Source organism: Podarcis raffonei, chromosome 15, assembly GCF_027172205.1.
Source record: "Podarcis raffonei isolate rPodRaf1 chromosome 15, rPodRaf1.pri, whole genome shotgun sequence".
NCBI lineage: Eukaryota > Metazoa > Chordata > Lepidosauria > Squamata > Lacertidae > Podarcis > Podarcis raffonei.
The window spans coordinates 6,887,148-6,910,533 of record NC_070616.1 but is presented as its reverse complement, the minus strand read 5'-3'; the positions used below and the strand labels follow the sequence as shown (position 1 = coordinate 6,910,533).

Here is a 23,386-nt window from a genome sequence, read left to right as displayed (position 1 = left end):
TTATTAGAAATACAGTTCCTGCTTTGGGAAGCACAACAAACAGGTTTTGAAATAGATTTTTATTTGTAATATTTTTTACAGCCAGCTGGGTGGGATATAAAAATAATGATGATTTATTTAAACTACAAAACACAGTGCATGCAATCTGTAAACCACACATAATACACTGACCTGCTGAACAAAAATTTCTACATATATTTATAATCAAAATCTCTATGCAGCTTCCAATGTTCCTCTTCTCTTCCCCCCTCCTTTTAAAAACCAGAAGAAATATCCTTCATCTTCCTTCCTCCTTTTCTTTTTTTGAATCCAGCTGAAAGACTGGGTCGAGCGGTTGATGAAGACCCTCCGAGATCCCTCCTTGCCCCTCCTGGAACTTCAGGACATCATGACGAGCGTTTCCGGGAGGATCCCTCCCAACGTGGAGAAATCCATCAAAAAGGAAATGGCCCAGTATGCCAGCAACATCACTTCCGTCCTCTGCCAGTTTCCCAGCCAGCAAGTAAGCGGGGAAAGTACTTTGCAGTGCGGAAGAAAGAGCAGGAGGGGCATTTGTTTTGGGATGCTGGGTGGAATGGGACTTGCCAAGAGAGGGTCAGGGCGGTGTCCAAAAAGGCGTATGCACATTTTTTAGATTACATTTATATTTTGTCTTTCTTCTGTCGTGGAACTCAAGGCACTATATCTGGGTGGTGTCTCATCCAGGCACTGATCAGGCCAAGACCTGCTTAACTTGAGCAGGGTAGCTGCCTCATGTGCTTTTGGACCCAAGGGCGGGGAATGTTTCTCAGCCTAAGGGATGTGTTCCCTTCCGAGGGGGCGCTTGCCAGTGCTGGGCGGAGCCAGACGGAAAAGTGGCCAGGGGCACTCATGCAAATTTTACTGTGTGTACAGCAGGCTAGTTTAACACACATTCACATGCCTCTCTGTCTCGTCCACCCATGCAAGGAAGAGGCATTGTCAGAGTTCATTCCAGCCAAGCAAAACCCCTGGAGGAGGTGCAGAGTAGGGCCCCTGAGAGGTGCAGCCTTGGGAGAGATCCAAACGCCATTTAACGAGGCCCGGGACCCCGCATTTGAATCATGGTTGCCCATCCCTGGTTTCACGCTTCTCTCCTTCCCTCCCCCAGATCGCCAACATCCTGGACAGTCACGCGGCCACCTTGAACCGCAAATCAGAGCGAGAGGTCTTCTTCATGAACACCCAGAGTATCGTGCAGCTGGTGCAGAGGTGAGCCTGGTGTCAGAAGTGTATCAGGGTGAGGGCAGAGATGTGCCCATTGGCATAACTGGGAGGGCTATCTGTATGCTTCCTCCTGCTCCCGGATAGGAACCCTAATAGCAAGTACACCTAGGGGGCCAACTGCAAAGGCAACAAGGAGTGTGGAGTTGTGCCATCTAATGCAGCGTCCTTCTTGTTCCGAAAACTCCCGCAGATGAGAGCAGCCAGCATGCAAGGGCTCTCAGAGCTCCAAAACCTTGCCTTTGCTTCAGGGAAGTCTTGCTGAACCCCTGGCTCCTAATATAGTGGGAGTGGGACTCTTCTCATCATTGAGCCTTCATTGGAGTTACTGGGCAGATTTGCTCCACCCTTTCTCCCTCCCTCAACACCTGTTCCTGTAAGAAATTTATTTGCTTGGTTCACCACTTGGTTGTAACCGGGGTCCCTAAACTATGGCTTAGCAGGAACATGCAGACTTTGGGAGAGGAGATTGTGGCTGTTTTGTTCCTCCCCAGTCCTTGGTTCCCCCACCCCTACATTAATGCCTCTCCTCGATCACTGGTCATTCTGCTGATATACTTAGCTAAACCATGGTTTGACTTCAGCAAGTTACCTGAACTAGGGCATGTGGTTTCGCTCCTTCCAGAATAACCACAAGATTTGCTAAGGTTTTTCGTCTGGTTTATGACTTTTGGTTCACCTAGGAGAGTTAAACCCTGGGATTGGACAACATGCTAACTTAAGCCAAACCATGGTTTACTGCAGCATCAAAATGGCTAGTGAGGTGCAAAGTGGCTGTGATCTCCACTGAGATCTCCCCTCTGGGAGCCTGCACACTTTTCAATTTGCACAAAACCGTGTTTTGGCTTATTGTGACACATAAAGCAGGCTGCTGTATGTTGGGAGTCCCATCCCCTTTTTAATCCTAGAAAATGAAGACCGGGTGGAGATTCCATTTGTTAGGGTCCATTCCATCTCAACTCTATTACACCATGCTCTGCTACAAGATCGAGGGATTCAGTGATGGATAATGGACCCAGCACTTGGATTCTTGGAGCGCCCAGTCTACTTGAGTTTTGTCGCTGGAGCGCTTGACAAAGTCCAGAATCATATGATCACGAGGGCTAGCTGCTTCACTTGTGGTTTTTCATTATAGGTACCGGAGTGGCAACCGAGGGCACATGAAGACTGTAGTCATGGACTTGCTACGACAATACCTGAAGGTGGAAACTCAGTTTCAGCACGGTAAGTCTCGCACAGCTTCAAGATGCAAAGTTTGGGTTGTGGGTGGAGGGGACTTGATGGAGGGTGGAGACGGCCAAAGTGTGAGGCAAAAGCACAGCGTGGCTGTATGCTTTCTTTAATCTTTTATTTTGCAGCTTGGATAGAAGTGTTGCAAGAAGAAGTCTGGCCACAAGGTGGCAACTTATGCTAAATACAAGTTAACCCCATGCACGGTTTAGGCAAGAGCTAGGCTCCATCCGCACCATAATTTCAAGTACTGTTCTACCACTTTAAACAGTCGCAGCTTCCCCCAGAGAATCCTGGGAACTATACTTAGGGTGCAGTTAGGAGCTGCAGAGTTACCTGGGAAGAGGGACTGATTATAAACCATTCTGGAAAAGAGACCTGAGTGGAGGAGCACCCACAGCACTTGATAAAAAATCCGCATGTGTTTGTGAACCTAAAATGGTTTGCGACTCCTGGACTCTGATGGCTTTTAAAAAGGAGCAGGCAAATTCATGGAGGCACTCTGACTCTAACTACCAGTCGCTGGGACTCGCAAGTGGGGAGAGTCGCTATTGCCGCACTCAGGTCCTGCTTGTGGGCTTCCCATGGGTGTGTGTGTGTGTGTGTGTGTGCATCTGGCTGGCTGCTGTGAGAGCAGGATGCTGGATGCTGGCTTCTGGCCTGGTTAGCTACAGGACTCTTCTGATGTCCTTCCGCGGCCCATGGCCACCAGGTGGCAGTAGCAGACTGCACAGCTCTCAGTTCTGGATATGTAGAGGGGAAACCCTCCCGCTGTCGCCTTTTTGCAAGCCTTGCTATCCTCTTCTTGAGAATTGGGAGATTAATTTCCACTCCAGATCGGTGCAGCAGATGACCTTGTAATGGAAAATCCAGCGTTCTGGCTTTTCTCTTAAGGAGCAGTGAATGGGGTAGGTGGCAGGCTAAGGAGGGAGATAGGTGGCGTTTCAAGCGCCTTCCCCTCGAGGCTCACTTTGCACAAGTATTTGTGTGCAAAGCAGGCTCTGTTTGTTGCAGAGCCTTCTTGGCTTGGCTGTCTTCTGTATGAGCCGAGGGTGCACCTTGGAAGGGCCATAGCTCAGTGGTAGGACATTTGCTTTCAGGCTCAGCCTCCTGCCTCTCTAGGTAGGGTTGGGAAAGATTCGTGTTTGCATCTTGAATGAGTTGTAAGGGACCCCCAAAGGTCATCTATCCCAGCCCCCTGCAACGCAGGAATGTTGGCTACAGCATTCATGACAGATGACCATCCAAACTCTGTTTAGAAACCTCCAGCGAAGGAGAGAGTCCACCACTTTTCGAGGGAGTCCGTTCCATTGTCAACCCTGGGAGCTGCTGCCAGCCAATGTAAACAATGCTGAACAAGGTGGACCAGTGCTCTGGCTTGCTATAAGGCGCACGGCTAGCTACCTGACAGATTAGGGGTCCAGTCTCCGGACACGGAGAGGGTCTTCTCCACAGCAGCACCCCAGTTATGGAATTCTTGGTGCTGACTTTGCTGACATTTGAGTTCCACTTACCTGTTGGGCTCAGGCAATTTCAGGTTGCTAGCTTTGGGCTTGCATCACCTGAATCCCACAGGTGAGCGGAGCTGGAACGTCCTCTGTTCTTGGAAGGGACATAGGAGGCCTCCCGTTGGTCCATCTGACCCACTCTTGTCTACACAGACTGGCAGCAGCTTTCCGGGATTTGAGGCAGGGCTCTCTCCCAGCACCAGGAAGGAGGAAAAAGCAAGATCAAGTGCCGTGGGAGGCAGGGTGGGAGCTGAGGGAAGCTGTTTTGTTATTGCCATTGTCGCTATTCATTATTACAACTGGGAGACAGAAGAAAACTTTGTGGCTCCACTGCAAAAGCAGCCAGAGATCTAGTAGATCTACATTTACCTTTGACAGTATGGGAGTGCCCTCAGACCTGGAGAGCCACCGGTGGTCTGTGTGGACAATACTGTAATGGACAAATTCTCTGATCTGCTGTAAGGCAAGATCTCTATTAAGGCACCTCTGATTAAGGATCCTCGGTATATACATAACACCTTGCATTCTGGCTGCAGGTCACTATGATAAGTGTGTCTTCGCCCTTCGAGAAGAGAACAAAACGGACATGAACACTGTCCTCAACTACATCTTCTCCCACGCCCAAGTCACCAAGAAGAATCTTCTTGTGACAATGCTTATCGTAAGTCAATGAGGTTTTGTTCTTTGGACTTTTTCTAGCCCCATTCATTGCTCAGAGGTTTGTTTGCTTGTCTGGAGCCTTTTAAAAACACACACACTCTCACACACATATACCGGTACATCTGTGGCCAGCAACTGGGCACAGACGTCCTTGAGTTACTCTGACTAGTGTGCAAACTTCTGTAAGTCAGATTTTGGTTTGGAGGGTTTTTTGTTTGTTTGTTTTTGGAATGCAATCAATATTTACTTATTGCAGCCATAGGCTATAGCATGCCCAAAACACTGACATAAAAGCATAAGCAATTAAGGGTCCCGATTCTCACTTAGCATACAAAGCATAACTGAACCACATTGTCTGAAGGCTTCTTGTGATTTAGTTTATTCAGATTAAAAAGTTGCTTTTGCCATCCGCTGACACATTATTCAAAATACCTGCCATGGTTTTCTTTGCTGGTGCTGCAAATAATGTATCTAAATGGATATGTGTGTGTGTATGCAATTGTACATGCATGAGTATATATGAAAGAGAGAGGAAGAGAGATTAATCCATTCGGGTGAATGGGGAACCACCTGCCTGTCATCTTACTTACAACCAATCATGGAGTGGCTCTGTCTTCATTGGTTCTGACTCCACCAACATCTGGTCTCCCTGTGTTCTGCCCCACCAGTCCAGCCACTGCTGCCGCTTACCCCAAAACAATGTCGCTGTATCCATTTTCCTCAAACGGGTGCCTCCCAGATGGTGTTGGATTGCCAGGTCCCAGCAGCCATCACGGCCAATGTTTAGGGAAGGGAGGGAGTTGCAGTCTAGCAACATCTGGAGGTCTGTGTCATGTACTGACCACCCAGGGCATTGGGACAAATGATAAGATAGCATTAAACAAAAGAAAGGAAGAAAAGTTTGCTCCTCTGCAGCTTCTCTTCTCCCTAACAGACACAGCAGTCAGCTCGGATACCAAATGTAACACATTGTCCCGATGTGCAAATTGGCATCCGCAGGACTTGATGCACAGCTGGAAAGCTTGAAGGAACACGGGAAGCTGCTGTATACTGAGTCAGACCATTCTGCCATATAAGCTAGTCCCGTCCACACTGACTGGCAGTGGCTGTCCAGGGTTTCAGATGAGGGTCCTTCCCAGGACTACCTGAAGATGCCAAGGATTGAACCTGGAGCCTTCTGCATGCCCAGCAGATGCTCTGCCCTCTAGCTGTGGCGCCTCTCTAATTACCATATTTTTTGCTCTATAAGACTCACTTTTTCCCTCCTAAAAAGTAAGAGGAAATGTGTGTGCGTCTTATGGAGCGAATGCAGGCTGCGCAGCTATCCCAGAAGCCAGAACAGCAAGAGGGATCGCTGCTTTTGCTGCACAGCGATCCCTCTTGCTGTTCTGGCTTCTGGGATTCAGAATATTTTTGTTCTTGTTTTCCTCCTCCAAAAACTAGGTGCGTCTTATGGTCTGGTGCGTCTTATAGGGCGAAAAATACGGTACATCATATATTTTCTGGGTTGTATCCTAGGCAGAGGGAAATCTATAGACATCAGCAACGTAGGCCCATTAATTTCAGCAGGTCTACTCTGAGTAGGACTTAATAGGCAAGAACCCTCAAAGCGGGTGTGTGAAACCTTTGGGCCTTCCGGAGGCTGCTGAACTACAACTCCCAACACCCACAGCAAGCATGGCCCAAGGGGAGTTTCTCTTCACCAGCCTCTGGAGGGCCGAAGGTTCTGCGTTGGGATTTACCGTATTTTTCGCTTGATAACACGCACCACACCATAACACGCACATAGTTTTTAGAGGAGGAAAACAAGAAAAACAATATTCTATACGAAACAGTGGATGTATGACTTTTGTGGTTCATGCTGTGGCCACAGACATGTGATCTGACAGTGAGTTTGGAGTAGCCCAATGCAAAAATCCTGAGGATCCATGTGGATCCATGATTTGTAACCACGTTTTTGCACCACTGCGACCCCAGGCAACAGTGGGTGCGTGATTTTTTTGGTGCAAGATGTAGCCATGGACATGCTATGTGATCTGATGGTGAATTTAGGGTGACCCAGTGCAAAAATCCTGAGGATCCATGTGGATCCGTGCTTTGTAACCACGTTTTAAGTGGGGAGGGAAGGAAAAGCACTCAAGGGACAAGGAGCACGCATGGGGTGTGTGGCGAAGGATGCTGCTAATAATGCTATTTAGCAAGCTGAGTGGGGAGGAGAGAGGGACAGAGAGCTTGCTTGCTTTAAAGGAGCCAACCGGACAGGAGTGTAAGCGGCTCCTCTCCTCTCCCGCTTTGCTCCTTTAAAGCAAGCAGGCTCTCTGTCCCTCTCTCCTCCCCACACAGCGGCTCTTCTCCCGCTTTGCTGTTTCAAAGCGAGCCACGGAGGAGGGAAGGAAGGGGAACCATGGATCCTCTGCTCACAACTGCAGCAGATTCCCCCCCACCTGTAGGCATTCGCTCCATAACACGCACAGACACTTCCCCTTACTTTCTAGGAGGAAAAAAGTGAGTGTTATGGTGCAAAAAATACGGTATTTGCTATAAGATGAGGCGCTAACATCCCACCCACCTTTAAAAAATAGATCTGAAACATGGGCATTGTACCCCACTTTTTCAGTTCCTGAAAAAGGGGAGCGGAGGGAGGGAGAGGGAAAAGCCCTTTCGACTCATTTTAAAAATAACACTTCAGTGAAGAAAATGCCTTTTTATGGGTCACGTGGGAGAGTTAACACCAGGATTGATGGCATCAATCATAGTCTGTGTCATGCTTTCGAAGATGCTAATTAATGGAGTTCTCCTTCCCAACCCCCTCGTCTCCCCTTGCTCACCCACCCACCTTTTTTTTTTGCTAAAGACTTTGTGGATTCTTGTCACTAAAAAAAATCGATTGCCAAATCTCAAATTTTAAAAACCAAAGCCCTTCCCTCCCTCCCTCTTGAATAAGAACAGCTGACAAGTAACATGGCTGCCCAGACAGTCCCCGGGTTCTTTAAATACTAATTTATAAGATATACCTTGCTTTAGAAAAACAAAACAAAAAACCCCTCTCCCCCCTCCTCTCCCTCTCCTCCCCCCTTCCTTTCTCTCTCTTTTTTTGCGGTGTGATTGTAAGTAACGCTTGCCTTAAGAATCTCATTATTTGAACACGGAGCCATATTTCCTCTGAGAATTCTGGAGTAGCTTTGAGCCGGGGCTGTTCATTTCTCAAGTAATCATGCCGGCATGATGGAGAGAGAAAATGGCAGCTGTTCGCAGCTCAGGCCTTCAATTTTCTTCAGAGTCCAGTCACTCAAGTGTGTAATTACATGGGGGTGCCGGGGAGGCGTTAGGCCTTGTCAAAGAACCCGTTTGAGGCTTTTTCGCTCGCCGCCTTTGCCAATCAGGGCAGGCCGGAGCCAATGAGAATGCCGCCGCGCTGCTTTGTTTTCTTGTTGTCGTTCGCTTGGCGATTTCTTCTTCCAAGGAGGAAGGGGCTTTAAACTTCTCTCCCTGGTCCCAAACACCCTCCCTCCCTCCCTCCCTCCCTCCCTTCCTTCCTTCCTTCCTTCCTTCCTTCCTTCCTTCCTTCCTTCCGTTTTTGCCTGGATCACCTGTGTGAGTTGAGGAATTTTTAAAAATGGGAAGGGACTTATTGTCTCCCTCCTTGATTGCGAAACAGGCCCTATAACAAGAGCCCCACTCTGGACCAGAACAAGGTCCCGTCTCCCCACCCCATCCCCAAATCCAGTGTTGCTGCTTCTCTTTCCTACAGTTGCCAGCCCAGGTGCCTTTCTGGGAAGCCTGCAAATAGGCCCACGTCGTGGTGGCCTGCGGCATATCCTAGGCAGAGGTAAAAACAGAAGCCCTCAAAAAATTAAAATACAATTTATTTATTTTTTAAAAGGTGCAATGTCAAGTGTTCCTGCTGAGGGTGTAAGCCAAGTCCATTTCCAGGGTGCTCCATTCCACACCCCCTTCCCTGCCCTCTTTCAGGACACTCCATTCCATTGCCAGCCACAATTCTGGTGGTGCTGAGCATACTCAGTCCTCATTTTGCGGATGTTCTCCCCCCACATCCTCTGCAGATCTTTGAGTTCCCCTGATCCTCCTGTCTTAGGTGTGTGACGGTGGCTCTTTTGCCTACATCAAGGCAAGGCGCTGCCGAGTGGGCCAGGCTGGGCAGGGAACAGAGCTCAGTTCCAAGACTGTAATGCCCCTGCAAAGTCTCCCCAGTGCACGGATTTTACATTGGAACATAGCAACATAGGAAGCTGCCTTACGCCATTGGTCTATCCAGTTCAATATTGCCTACACTGACAGGCAGCAGCTCTCCAGGTTTCAGCCCTACCTGGAGGCCTCCTCTGCTTCTGTATTATTTTGATCTGAAGAAAGGGCTAAATGTTTTATTCATTTGTTTAATGTATTTTCTTTCGAGCCACCTTGATGTTACAAAAACCACCCCCACAACTCGAAGGCAGCAGCACTATGTCTATGGATGGTGCTGCACCACAGTAAATAAACAAACGTTAAAACGAAAAATATTTTAACGACTTTTTAAAAAAAATAATAGTGATCTGTTCTCTGTCAATGGCTTGGGCGTATCCTTTTGTGTTTACGGAAGGGGCTATTTCCATAAGAAGGATTGGAAAACTCCTTCCATTGCAGCCATGAACCTCTTTCACTTGAGGGCTGTTGCTGTTGTTTTTTGAACCCTTCTCTGCTTTTTCCTGCCTTTTGCAACCTTCCCCGCTCTTTCCGTGTCTGCGGCACTTGGGCAAAACGTTTGCAAATCACTTTCCCCATATTTCTCCCCTCCTCCTCTCCAGGACCAGCTGTGCGGACGAGATCCGACCTTGACGGACGAGCTCATTAACATCTTGACGGAGCTGACCCAGCTCAGCAAGACCACCAATGCCAAGGTCGCCCTGCGGGCCCGCCAGGTACCAAGCTGTTCTTTCCATGCTGGGGGCTGGGTGGGGGTGGGGCCTCTTTTTTGCTTCTCAGTGCAGGATCAGACTCCCCTTTTCGTCCTCTTTGCTGCACCCATAGGAGCCTAGGAATCTGCCTTGTCCAAACCACTGGTCCATCTAACTCAGCATTGTCTACCCTGACTCGCAGCAGCTCTCCAGGATTTTAGGCAGGCCCCACCTGAGGATGTCAGGGGTCCAACCTAGGACCTTCCACTTGCCAATTGGGTGCACTACCCACTGAGCCCTTTCCCAGTAACCCAATCTCCAAGATAACCAGAAGCAGGGGTGAGGGAGCCTTTATCTGCTTTGGGACTATATCCTCCCATGAAAGAGCTTCTGGGGGAGTGTGGCTGCATGCCAGCAGCACACGGGGCCAGAGCCAGTGAATATGATGCTTCCCTTCCTAAAGGATTCTTTCAGCGTGCATTTTAATTATGGGTGTTTAATATTTGGCTGGTTTTCGTATTTTGCAAACCGCTTAGAAATTGATTTTGGCATTAAACAGTATTAATTAATTAATTACCGAAGGGTACGCACGCTGGCGTACACCCACACAACCCTTCCAGGCAGGGAAGAGGCATCCTTGCAGTTCCAAGGACAGGTTCTAGCTGGCCAGAAGCATTCTGTGGAGCCACAGAGCAGGGCTGGGGAGGGGCAATGTCCTAAGGAGTTTCAAGGGCCAGATAGGGAGACCTGGGGGCCACATCTGGCTCCTGGGCCTGAGTTCCACCCCTTGCCCTAAATCAGGGGTCGGCAAGGTTTACCTCGCCTAGGCTGGTTCACTCCTGCGGAGATTGCTTCGTGGGCCAGATCACGTCTGCGGTTTTGCGCAGTGTGCGGGGACTCGGTTTGGGGGCAGTTTGTGGGCCATTTAAACAACCCCGTGGCCTGCTTGTGGCCCATGGGCTTTAGGTTGCCAACCCCTGCCCTAAATCATCAATAACAAGTTGCATATTAATCAGTTTATCTGATCTCTTTGCTCAGGGGTGGCCCACCCTGTTGTGCCAGCGACACCTGGAGGACACCAGGTTGGGGAAAGGGTGCACTGAGGCTGCCAGTTCTCAGCACCCCTAACCCAAATATCTCATAGTGATGTCATGAGGTCAGGACTTGAGGTATCATGGGGCTGCCACACAGCCACAAGACCTAGCAGTAAAAAAACACCTTTAAAAAAAACCTGGAGCAATAATATTACCCCCCCCCCCCCGTGTTCTCCCAAGAAATTTGGAGAAACACTGGAAGTAGGGAGGGTGAAGCATATGTTTTCCAGAACGGTGAGTGAATGAGCTCCAGAAAAGTGAGCTTTTAAAATAAATATGGTGAACAGTCATCTCCACCATTGCAAAACTCCTTGACTTGGGCCTTGAGAGGCACTAAGGGTCCCGAGTTTAAAGCTGCTGCCCCGAAGCCCTGCGGATGGGCCACTAAACCTGCTTCTCAGGGCCAAGGCCTGGGACTTGGCAACACCCCTTGCCGGGATGTGGCATCAGCCTTCCATGTGCTCAGATGCCGACAGGCAACACCGCCACCTTAGGACAGTGTATTAAGAAACCCTGGTGGTGGTGGTGGTGGCGGCAAATGGGTTGGAGGAGGGAAGGCAAGTGCACTACTGCCTGCTTGGTTCCAGATAATCAACAAACTCCCATTGTTTCCTTAAGAAATCACCTAATGCAGCTCTAGTGCAGCTCCCAAGAGCATCATACTGTGCACTCTGCAAGGCTACAGTTTTTTGAAAAGCAAGAGAGGAGCAGCAGCAGCCAAGCAGCTCCTTTCTCAGCAGGATTTGGACTGGTGGCATTGGGTTTGTCCGGCACGGCTGAGAACCAGAAGGCAGGAGGCCTTGCGCTCTTTGGACTTCAGCTGGCACCTAAGGCTCTGCCCAGGCGCTTATCTGGAGGGGCAGGAAAGACCAACCTCTGCAGGGAACCACAGGTGGAAAGAGCTACCCCTCTCCTGTTTCCAGATCCTGTGTCAGGACTGTGGTTGCAAACTGGATGTGACGCTACCTTTCCTCTCTGTTCCTCCGGCCCAGTGTCCCATTTGCCTGCTGCTGTTCAACACCCAAATCGGAAAAGGGAAAACAAAAACAGCCAAGCTGCATTTGGCCTGAGATCCTTGGAACAAAGAGGAAATTCGCTGATATGCATCGTGCCAACGAAGGAGCTGTGGTATCTCTTGAGCATCTCTCCAGGGACTGATGGAAATCATTTGCCCCCTTTTTTCAGAAGGCCTGAAATAAAACTCTTATTTTGTGTCCCCCCCCCACTCCTCCCCCCTTACCAAGGTTATCTACCTTGGATTCCAATTTAAATACCAGATGCCCACCTGGAGAGTTCTCTCTTCAAGCCCATCTCCGTCACTAGTGGCTTTTCTGTATAATTAAAGTAGTGGGAGAGAGGGGAAAAGACCAAACAGGATCTAATTGCCTCACAATAATTCTCTGCCCCTGGAAGCTTGTCTCTCTCTCTCTCCCGCCCCCCTTCCCGGCTCCCTTACTCCCTTCTTCCACACTCTCCCCAATTTCCATTCAAAAAAGTCTTCCAGAAGGGAGGCTGGCTCTTAAAAAAAAAATCTTTTAGGTGAGGGAGGTGAATCTCTGCTTCCTTTCCATTCTCTTAATTCCAGTGCATGAGCATTGAAAGTGAGCGGGCTTCTGAAGCTGCTCTGTGACCTTTTCTGTCTTCCGCCGGATTGCTATCCTCGCCCTTGAACTATTCAGAGTCACTGAACCCCTCAGTGGCACACTGGGGACTCCGCCGCCGCTGCTCTGGCGGATGTCTTTATCACGCTGCCATTGGCATCACAGTGGCGTTTTCCCTCTGCCGCCGCCCCCGTCCTTTTTCCCCTTGCTGGCTTTCGGCTTGTGAAGCAGCTCCCCCCACCTGGGGCTCCGTTGTCCAAAACAAGAGCCTGTATTCCTCGTGTTTTAGGAAGCCCTTCCTTGGAATCCCTGAGAAATCAGAGCTTGACAGGGTATAATTTGGTCTCTGCTAAGGCTGCAAAGCAGTGTAAATGTGCTTGCCCTGGGAATAGGCCCCATCAAAAACAGCTGGACTCTTTTCTGGCCAAGCTTGGATGGGGATAAAAATTTATTATTTATACCCCACCCATCTGGCTGGGTTTCCCCAGCCACTTGGGTGGCTCCCAGGAGAATATTAATAATAAAAAAGCGATCAAACATTAAAAACTTCCCTAAACAGGGCTACCTTCCGATGTCTTCTAAAAGTCAGATAGTTGTTTATTTCCTTGACATCTGATGGTAGGGCGTTCCACAGGGCAGGCGCCACTACTGAGAAGGCCTGGTTCCCTGTAAGCTCATTTCTCACAGCGAGGGAACCGCCAGAAGGCCCTCGGAGCTAGACCTCCGTGTCTGGGCTGAATGATGAGGGTGGAGACGCTCCTTCAGGTATACTGGGCCAAGGCTGTTTAGGGCTTTAAAGGTCAGCACCAACACTCTGAATTGTGCTTGGAAACGTACTGGGAGCCAATGTAGGTCTTTCAGGACCGGTGTTATGTGGTCTCAGTGGCTGCCAGTCTAGCTGCCGCATTCTGGATTAGTTGTAGTTTCCGGGTCACCTTCAAAGGTAGCCCCATGCAGAGCGCATTGCAGTAGTCCAATTAATGAAGGTTATTTTTTTATTGGTGGGGCTGAGATCTGGAGGCATGCCTTGCTGGATCAAATTACCGTATTTTTCGCTCTATAACACGCAACTGCCTTGCTGCTCTACATGCAGAAGGTTGAGTCCCTCATGGCATCTCCAGGCAGGCAAAGTTCCCTGCCTGAAATCGTGGAGAGCTGCTGCCAGTCAGATTAGAGATAGAGGGGCAATGGCCTGACCCTATATAAGGCAGCTTTCTATGCCCCTATTTAATCCAGCTCTGAATTCAGAACCATGAGGACTGGGAACTTGCTTTAGAAGGGGGGAGCATTTGTTTTGCATGTAGGAGGTCTAAGGTTCAGACCCCAGTGGCACACCCCAGGTACAGCTGGGAACGTATGGCCAGTCTGTATGGGCAGGTCTAAGCTGGCTTGACCTGTGTTCCTAGTTTACTGGGTGATTTGCAGGAGATCTGCAAAACTTTCTGACTTGCAGTTTGTTGTTTTAATTTTTTTTAACAATAGCGATAGCAAGACGGCTCTTTCCTCCACTTAAATTTGGCTGCTGAAATAGAAAAGAGCTAACCAGAAATTGTCTTTTGTGTGAACGAACGGTTGAGATCAGTTTTAGTTCTTGGTACTGGAAACAAATGCCTAGATTCAGCATGCGCTCGGCTTAGAGATGGGTGAATATGCCAATGTTTTGGTTTCTCTCATTTGGTTTCTTCAAATTTTTCCAGTAATAATTTCAGTTCTCTACATTTCCACATCAATTCACAAATCCCCCATCCTAAAAGTTAAGTCCTTGTTAAAATTTTAATCAGAATTTTAGAGTTTCTCCAGAAATGCACATTCTTATACACTGTTTTGCCTAAGCCAAACACATTTTCGCAAAGCGCATTTCCATATGATACTTGCACAGTTATATGCATTTTTACACACACTTTAACCCAGTATATGCTTTTTCGTACACATTACTTGGCTGGAGAACTGTGTTGCAAAATTTGGCAAAGTGAAAATTTCGAAGGCTTCCTGTGCTTTGGTTTGCAAATTGTTTCGAAGAGTGTAGACTTAGTTGGTCCCCTTCTTCATGTGAACGGAAACGAATTTCTCCCTCCCCCACCTGTAGCCCAGAGACAAGCTGTTCTTTATTTTTTGCACTGGTTATGGTTGGTTGATCCAGGAATTCTGTTTTCAAATGAAGAAGAAAAGGCAGTAAATCCCACCAGCCTTGAATCTACGAAACCTCGCTGCAGAGTATTGCTCTGTCTCTTACCACTGGCTTGAAAAACATGCTGCAGTCTACTCTACTTTTTACTTGCTGAAACTGACAGCAAGTCCAAGGTGCCCACCTCCTCCCAGTAGCCTGTCGCCATCGCTTTCCAATTAACAGCTCCCCCTGCTCAGCCCGGCCAGGCTGACCATCTTTCCAGTGCAAAATCGCAAAGCCTAATAAAACCAGGGCTCCAAACGTGCTGCTGTATGTGATCTGAAGCACTTGCCCAGATGCTGTGAGCACGTGCAACAGACTCGTAGGACAAGAGGGTCACCCTGGCTTGCTTTAAAAGCTTTCAGAGAGGGGGTCTTCATAACTTCTGGTCAGTTATGAAGCTCTTGGCTTGGGTTTGGAATAGGTTCCCTTTAAGTTCAGGGCTGGACAGGGTCTTGAATCTGAGTTTGAAGTTCAACTTTTAAACCTTCCGGGCAGTCTTTAAACGCCCCCCCCTCTGGTCTTCTTATCTCTCTAGGTCCTCATCGCTTCCCACTTGCCCTCTTATGAGCTGCGACATAACCAGGTGGAGTCCATCTTCCTCTCGGCCATCGATATGTACGGGCACCAGTTCTGTATAGAGAATTTGCAGGTATGGGCTTCATTTTGCAGTAAAAAAAGTTTTGCTTTCAGAGTGTGGAAGGGTAAGAGTGGACCATCCTTGAAGGAGCTGACCCCTCGAGCGTCGCTCCTGTCTGGAAGAAGGCAGGCTGAGAACACAGACTCAGGCAGAGATGTTGTGAGGGTAGGCAAGTCTGCTGTCTCTTGAATGATTCAGGCCCATCTTATGTGAAGATGGGAATGAATGACCCACCCCCAGCAAAGGGTGATTGGGAGGAGGCAAGTCCAGACTAGTGAGTAATACAGAGAAGCGACAAGCAGGCTCCTTTTAGATGGACTGGGGGGGGGGCGCTTTATGCAGCATCTTTGCGTTGTGAGTGACTTGCATGATGCAACTGGTACCCAGTGCAGACCCAAAGAGCAAAATGGCTCAGTCCTGCAGATAAAGCTTGATTAGGAGCCAAGGCTTGAGTTGGTTACCATACGGTAACATGGCAGGCTGCTTATCTGTGGATGAACACTCTGGACCAGGGTTTTCCAAACTTGGGTGTTCACCTGTTTTTGGACTAAAATTTTCATCATTCCTGACCACTGGTCCCAGGGCCGGATTTAGGTTTGATGAGGCCCTAAGCTACTGAAGGTAATGGGGCCCTTTATATGTCTAGCTAACAACAAATTGTCACAGTTTTTTGTGTTGAATATATGCTATATAGTAATTTATGGACCTAATAGGTATCTAGAGCCATTTGCACATAACAAAATATGTACTCCATCAAAGTAATTGTTGAACTGAAATACAATTAAGAAAAAGTATATTAATAGTGAAATACAATTAGGAAGAAGTATATTAATAATGAAATAATTATTAAGCTCTATCTTAAAATGATTTTTTATTCATAACAAACTTAATAATGCAAACACATTATTTTTTTCCCTTTAATTTTTTGGGGGGCCCCCAAGAGAGTGGGGCCCTAAACTATAGCTTGTTTAGCTTATGTGTAAATCTGGCACTGACTGGTTCTGTTAGCTATGGTTGATGAGAGTTGTAGTCCAAATGCAGCTGGAGACCCAAGTTTGGGAAACCCTGCTCTGGACTAACAAATGCCTTTAATGATTGATTGACTCTGGTTTGGAAGATATTGCTCTAATGAAAGCAGCATTGCAGATGACTGCTCCAAAATTACAAGCCCTCAAGGCTTTTTACTAGCCTGGGGGCTGGCAGGACTGGGGCAGGCGAGCGGGGAGGCAGCTACAAGCATTCAGTGCATTTCTGTGGAAGAGAAGAAGGTCCTGATTCTCACAGCCCACTTGACTTCCATGATGGCTGCAGAAGAAAGAATGGAGCACTTCATCTTGCCTCAGGCAGCCCATTCACTCACCTACATTGCAGTGGCTGCCAGGCAAGCGTGTGTTAAATGTGGTTTGAGGGAGGGGAGACTTTTTGCACCCAAATTCTTGCTTTCTCGTCTATACCATGTGTTGGACCTTGTCTTAGTTTTGAGGGAGGGGAAAAGGATAACGAATGTCCGAGATTTTAGAAAAACCTGCGTCTCCTCTCTGATTCCCTTCCCTATGTCTAGAAACTCATTCTTTCGGAGACATCCATCTTCGATGTGCTACCAAACTTCTTCTATCACAGTAACCAGGTAGTGAGGATGGCTGCTTTAGAGGTAGGTTGCTTCTCATTTCAAAACAATTTAAACAAATGTGTGTGTGTGTGTCCCTTCTGTTTCTGTTTGATGATGTTGATCTTCAATCCTTGCCCACTCCAGCATCTGGCACTTTAGAAAGGGTCGTGTCATCTTTTGGGTAGGGCTAGAGGCAAAAGGGACGCGGGTGGCGCTGTGGTCTAAACCACAAAGCCTAGGGCTTGCCGATCAGAAGGTTGGCGGTTTGAATCCCTGCGACGGGGTGAGCTCCCGTTGCTCTGTCCCAGCTCCTGCCAACCTAGCAGTTTGAAAGCATGTTAAAGTGCAAGTAGATAAATAGGTACCGCTCCAGTGGGAAGGTAAACGGCGTTTCCGTGCGCTGCTCTGGTTCACCAGAAGTGACTTAGTCATGCTGGCCACATGACCTGGAAGCTGTTCGTCGGCTCCCTCAGCCAGTAAAGCAAGATGAGCGCTGCAACCCCAGAGTCGTCCGCGACTGGATCTAATGGTCAGGGGTCCCTTTACCTTTACTTTAGAGGCAAAAGTGGACAGAGCAATCACTGTCAGTTTTACCTATTTACAGTAGGCCAGTGTCTACACTCGCTCACTCATCCCTCTGTCTCCTCCATCGGGGCAAGCAAGAGGAGTTATCCAAGGGCACATTCCACCTAGGCAAAAAGACTTAAGTAGCGTGGGTATCAGGGTTGGTGAGAGGTGTGTGGCCTGGGGAGAGTCCCAAGGGCCATACAGAAAGGCTTAGAGGGGCACATTCAGATCCTGGGCCTAAGGTTTTGCATCCTTGGTGTGTGTGTGTGTGTGTGTGTGTGTGTGTGTGTGTGTGTGTGTGTGAATCTCTCTATTCCAAATAAAATTCTACTGCAACTGGTTACATTCTGTGACCAGCATTGCATTATTGCACAAAAAATAAAGTAAGATGCTTGCATTTCCTAATTTTGCTTAACTGGTTTTGCTCTACCTGGTTATGGCTGGGGGTTGTGGGGGGTGGGAATGGCATTGCTAAGGCTCAACTCCCTAGAAATCCATCTTTAAGGTTGGTTCTGGTCCCCGTCAGGCGTGGAGGGACTTTGCTTTAAATGGCCACGTGGCTTTAACTCTCTGTGATAATCCTCTCCTCCTTCTCCTCCTCCATCCGAGGTGTATGTTCGAAGGGCGTACATCGCCTATGAGCTGAACAGCGTCCAGCACCGCCAACTGAAAGACAACACTTGTGTGGTGGAGTTCCAGTTCATGCTGCCCACTTCCCACCCAAACAGGTTAGACCTGACTCGCATGTACCACCGAGGCAATTTGGGAGGGCAGTTCAAGGTTGGGGTTTGGGGTTTGGGGGGGCACTGTGTATTGGTGGGGGAATCGGGAGTTGAGACATGTTAGAAAACTGTCAAATGTGTTGGAAAATTGTGGCACAACGGAAACCAAGAATGTGAACCATGAGCTATTTCGCAAGATGGAAGGCAGCATGTTGGGCCGGTACATATGTCAGGTATGGGGTACCAATGACCCTGCAGATGCATGTTGTGGACTCCAACTCCCATCAGCCCCAGCCAGCATGGCCGAAAGCTGGGGATGGTGGGAGTTGGAGTCCAGCAGCATCTGGAGGCTGCAGGGTTCCCCAGCATACATTAAAGTACTATTGTGTTTTTCTAAATATTTCCATGCGAGGGTCCATTTTCGTGTGGTATTGGGGCAATCTTTCTCCACATTGGTGCAAACACGACCCACTTCCACGTGCAGCAGCTTTTGGTGCTAGCAGCAATATCTACATGGCTAGTCCTTTGGCAGAATAAACGTTCAGCCCGCTCCATTTCCTAGCTAGTAGTTTTCTGAAATGTTCCTTCTCCTACTCTCCTCTTAGAAGTACAGCCCCTCCCACCTCCCAAAATTGGGGTGAATACAGAAGTAAGGTAAAAACAGGGATCACAACGAATTCTCAAACTTCGGTTTGATCCTGGCATTCATCTTAATGCCAATGAGTTTTTAGAAGTCAGGCGGATAAACATTTTCAGCTCTAGGGTCTCAATTCCCTTATGGGCAACCATGTGGGTTCTAGTAGTGGGCGGGGCCGGAGATGAAAGTAGGCGGAGCAATGGGTGCCGCTCTTAATCTTTGTACCACAGGCTGCATTCCACCCATGCAAAAGTCCAAGGTTTCTGCACGTGCCCAGGCCTCTCTTGCATCCAAACCACAGCAAGATGAATGGTCACTGTCCAAAGGCCCATTCCAGCCAGAAAAAGGAGGAAGGCACATAGGGGTGTGTGGCCCTGGAGAAAGTCCCAAGGGTTGGATTTGGCCTCTAGCCCTAAAGTTGCCTAACCCTGTCCTAAGGAAAGCTTCATCTGCTCTGCATAAAGGCAGAGCAAAGGAATGATGCTTGAAAGAAGTTAAAGACTCTTAAGAGAGGAGGGACTGATGCTCCTCTTACTTACGTTTCCTAGCTGGGTTCAGTGAGGAAGGAAGAGGGGGAGAGTCCTGTCACTCGTTCAAAACCCTATTATAATAATTGGACACGTTTCACTTTATTGGGGGGGGAAGCGAAGTATTCCTCATTTCTCAGCAGAATATCCAGGCACAGTCTAGAATGCTGTGTGAGGACTGAGAGCACTTGAACTGTATCGCTTCATACTTCTAATGTGGGATGTTATTTTTGAATAGCTGCTAAAAGACTAGTACACCGAAGAGAAAGGTTCTAGACCAGCCTACCCCCTGAGGGGCTAGCTGTCTGCTTGTGGTGATTTATTTGTACACAGAAGTGAGGCTTTTAAAATGACTTTATCCATTGTCTTCCTATCTGAACTGGTCCAGTCCACTCTGTCACCTTGCCACCTTGTTCTGCCGCATGTATAGCCTGAACCTCACCCACTCCTGGGGTGGAGGTCGGTCGGTTTTGTGCCTTGTGCCTTGCGAAGAGATTGTTCAGTTGTTTCTCATTAGGGACACAATAGCCTTGGCTGACTGTGACCTGTTTACCTCTCTGTGTGAGGCTTATCCCCTTCCAGTTTGGAGGTGCACTCAGAAGAGCGGCCGCTGAATTTTCACAGAAATTTGTGAAACCCTTGTTGCTCTTTTCCACATCTTATCTTTTTATTTATTAAATTTATTATACACAAGATAACAGTACAGGGTAAAAACACAAATAAATAGTTAGAACAGAAACAAAATAAAACAATAACACCCCCCCCCCACAACTTTACAAGGTTGTAGGATATTAATTAGCCAAAGCCTTTTGGGGTGTAAGAGCCTCTGATTTTTAACCGTGGAAAGAAAGGTTTGTACCCACAGCCGGAAGACCGAGAAGCCGTATGAAGGCAAATGGAGCAGATTTGAGTCCTGTTCTGGTTGGGAACGTCCTGGATAGAGGATATGATGAGTCTGCCTTATCCCTTTTCGCCCACCGGGTGCCACTGTTGATCCATAACCGATCCATGCACACAAAAATAGCCACGACCCACAACCCCCCCCTCATTTTTGGGGGTGGGGGGTGGGGAGTGTTATTTTCTTTTTCCTTTGTCTCCCAAATATCCTTTGCCTTTTATTTCATCCTCCTCGTTTTATGTTTGGTGGGATTGGCCGGCGAGGTCCGGTCTCGGTTCATTGAGAATCCATCAGTACATCTCGTGAAACAGGGTCCTTCTCCCACTCTTCCCGCCCCCTCCCCCCATCTCTCTCTCTCTCTCTCTTCAAAATCTGGGCTCGCTTGAAATGAATGAGCCCTCCAAGCCCAGCTGCACAAAGATCTCTCAGCAATGATATAAATGGGCCATTGAATTTGGTCTCATCTGTTCTCTTCAACTTGATAATATTTGCAAATAATTGCATGCTATTTTGGAGGTCCTTTTCTATAATCCCGGAGCCGTCTTCAGCTATCCACTCCCCCCTCCCCCTGTTTTCCTATCACTGATGTCATCCCCCTTTCCTCAGTTAATCCCCCTCTCTTCGAGAAAGCCTTAGAAATGCCCCACGTCCATGTCATGGGCAAAGCTAAGGTGGAGAATCAACACTCATTGGCTATAGCCATGAGGTCATAACTCCTGCCAGGTGGGAAGGGGGGAAAGGTCGCCAAAGGTGAGAGATGGAAAAGGCTGCACCTCTATTTACGGGTACAGTGTGCTTCTGAATGCTGGTTGCTGGGAATCACAAGCTGAGAGAGTTGTTGTTGTTGTTTTGCTCAGGTTCTGCTTGCAGGCTTCACTTTGGAGCAGCTGGTTGGTCACTGCAAGAACAGGATGCTGGACTAGATGGGCCATTGGCCTGCTCTAGCTGCAAAGGGGTCTTAACATTCTTAGGTGTATTGGTGACCAGAAGGGCAGCCCTGATTCTGAAGGGCCAGGCCTTAAGTCTCCAGAATGCCCTCTGGTCTGCTTGCTGTTCCAAGCAGTTCCTTCATCTCGGAAAATAGGACGCTGCCCTTCCGTAATCGCTCCTCCACCTAGCTGAGTATTGGCTGCACCGGCTGGGAACAGCTCCCCAGGGTTTCAGGCAGGGTTTTCTCCCAGCCCTACCTGGAGGTGCCAGGGTGCCTTCTGCATGCTGAGCAGATGCTCCACCACTCAGCTACAGCCCTTCCTGGTATGGCTGGCTAGTGAGCAGTTAAAGCTGGATGTATTCCGCGCTTAAAAATGAAAAGAGTTGAATTCTGCAACAGGAAATGTTGAATTATGCAAACTGAGCAGATTTGCATTCATTTATCTTATTGGTTTTGCGTAGTTCTCTCCCCACCCCCTGCTTTTTTCTAGCCTCAAGATGGGGGAAGGGCCCTCAAGTCTCCCCCACCCCTAAGAGTCTTACATTTCTGCAGGCATTGTAAGATTTTGGCAGCCATCATCCCACCAACCTCTCTGCGTACCTTCACGATCATAAGAAAAAGGAAGTGAGGCTGAAAGCTGAGAGTCTCTGGATGCCTGCACTGGGCACTTCTGCTGTTGCAGTCAAGTCCTGCTTTTGGGCTTGCCAATGGGGCATCAGGTTCGCCACTGTGAAAACAGGATGCAAGCCTAGGTGGGCCCACGGCCTGATCCAGCTGCTTCCTGGGAATTGTAGTGTGCACAGAGTGCTGCCCATAATTTTCTCCCTTGTTCCAGAGCTTGCTGGTAGCACAGGCATCAGGTCTCCACCTGATATTTGTTGGCTCCAGGTTCAGAATCTGCTGCAGGTGTTTGTCCTACCTGTGATAGTGAAGCTTGATGTAACCAGGTCTTCCTATGTGTCGAGGTTTAGCGCTGTTTTCATTCCTCCAGATTAAGCACATGGGAGGCTGCCTTTTAGACAGGGTCAGACGATTGGTCCATCAAACTGAGTATTACCAACACCGACTGGCAGAGTGGCTCTCCAGGGTTTGAGGCAAGGGACATTCCCAGTCCCACCAACAGAAGACCTGGGCCTTCTGCACACAGAAGAAGTGCTTTGCCGCTGAGCTATGTCCCTCTGGGGGACAACCAAGAAATGTAAGACAGGTGAAGGAGTTAAGAGAGATAGGGATCTGTAGTTTTTTTATCATTATCACCTTCATTCCTGAGAAACATGGTTAAGTTATCTTATACCGAGTCAGACCACTGGTCTCCCTAACTCAGTACTGCCAGCACTGACTGCCAGCAGCTCTCCAGGGTTTCAGACAAGGAGCCCCTCGCAGCCCTGCCTGGCGATGCCGGGGATTGAACCAAGAACCTTCTGCATGCAAAGCAGATGCTCTGCCACTGAGCCACAGCCCTGCCTCTAAAAACAAAGTAGGGTCCCTGTCCTCATGGCTGTGAATTAAGAGCTGATTTAAATAAGAAAGCTGCTTTATACTGAGTCATATCGCGGGTCCATGGAGCTCAGTGCTCTCTGCAATGCCTACCATTGATTCCCAGGTTTCAAGGTTTGCTCCCAGCCCAACCTAGAGGTGTCAAGGCTTAAAGCTGGGACCTTCTGCATACACTGCAGATGCTCTCCCCACTGAGCTCTGGCCTTTCAGGGAAAGAGCTTCTAGAGCAGATGGTGTTCCCCAAAGGAGCAATGACATCTTCCTTTCTAGAGAATGAAGCATTTAGCATTGCTTGACATTGAAACTTGATTCGGCATGAGCAAAATGCACCCCTTTGTTGGACATCAACCCTCAGCCATATAGTGGATTGAAAGGCAGGGTTGGATGTACTGCAGTTTAAATCCTGTGCCCAGGCAAGCAGAATTCTGTGTCCTGTATAAATAATGCAGATGGGGCATGATTACCCCCCTTCCCCTAATTTTAGTTCTGCAACATTTTACCATTTGGGTTCTGCTGTGAGACCATGCAGAGGAACAAACAGCTGGGTGGGACAGGGGAAATCTTATTTAGCCACCTCTCTGCCTTCTGCGATTTCAGCAGATGTTGCTGGCACACTTTCAAGCAGGCATGAGGGTTAGACACTTGATATTTTTGAGGAAAGGGGGGGGACTGAAAGACCTGGGAACCTTCAGATTCAAAATGTGATGAATAACACTTCTTCAATTTTCTTTCCTCTGCTGCTGTAGAATCACCATATACAAACATGGCTGTTTATAATTTTATCAGTACAGTAGCAGTGAGAGTTTTATGGTTTTCTGGCTTCTGAGATACCCACACTTTTAAAAAGAGAAACCAATAACCTTTGCAATCATAAGGTCTAGAAACCTTATAAATACAATGAATGCTGAGATTCTCAGAATGCTGGCTGAACATTTGTTTGCAGCACCGGACTCTCACTGTG

At 48.3% G+C, this 23,386-nt stretch overlaps 1 protein-coding gene across 6 annotated transcripts in view; it reads left to right on the top strand.

The window, feature by feature from the left end:
• The window catches only part of ACACA (acetyl-CoA carboxylase alpha), a 183,804-nt gene that overhangs the window by 49,075 nt on the left and 111,343 nt on the right, over positions 1–23,386 (top strand). For all 6 annotated transcript variants that reach the window (XM_053367490.1, XM_053367488.1, XM_053367489.1 and 3 more), the window contains 8 exons: positions 314–502; positions 1,130–1,230; positions 2,378–2,466; positions 4,517–4,641; positions 9,446–9,559; positions 14,936–15,049; positions 16,599–16,688; positions 17,823–17,941. In XM_053367490.1, coding sequence (XP_053223465.1) covers positions 314–502; positions 1,130–1,230; positions 2,378–2,466; positions 4,517–4,641; positions 9,446–9,559; positions 14,936–15,049; positions 16,599–16,688; positions 17,823–17,941 — 941 coding nt within the window. The remainder of the gene's footprint in view (positions 1–313; positions 503–1,129; positions 1,231–2,377; positions 2,467–4,516; positions 4,642–9,445; positions 9,560–14,935; positions 15,050–16,598; positions 16,689–17,822; positions 17,942–23,386) is intronic.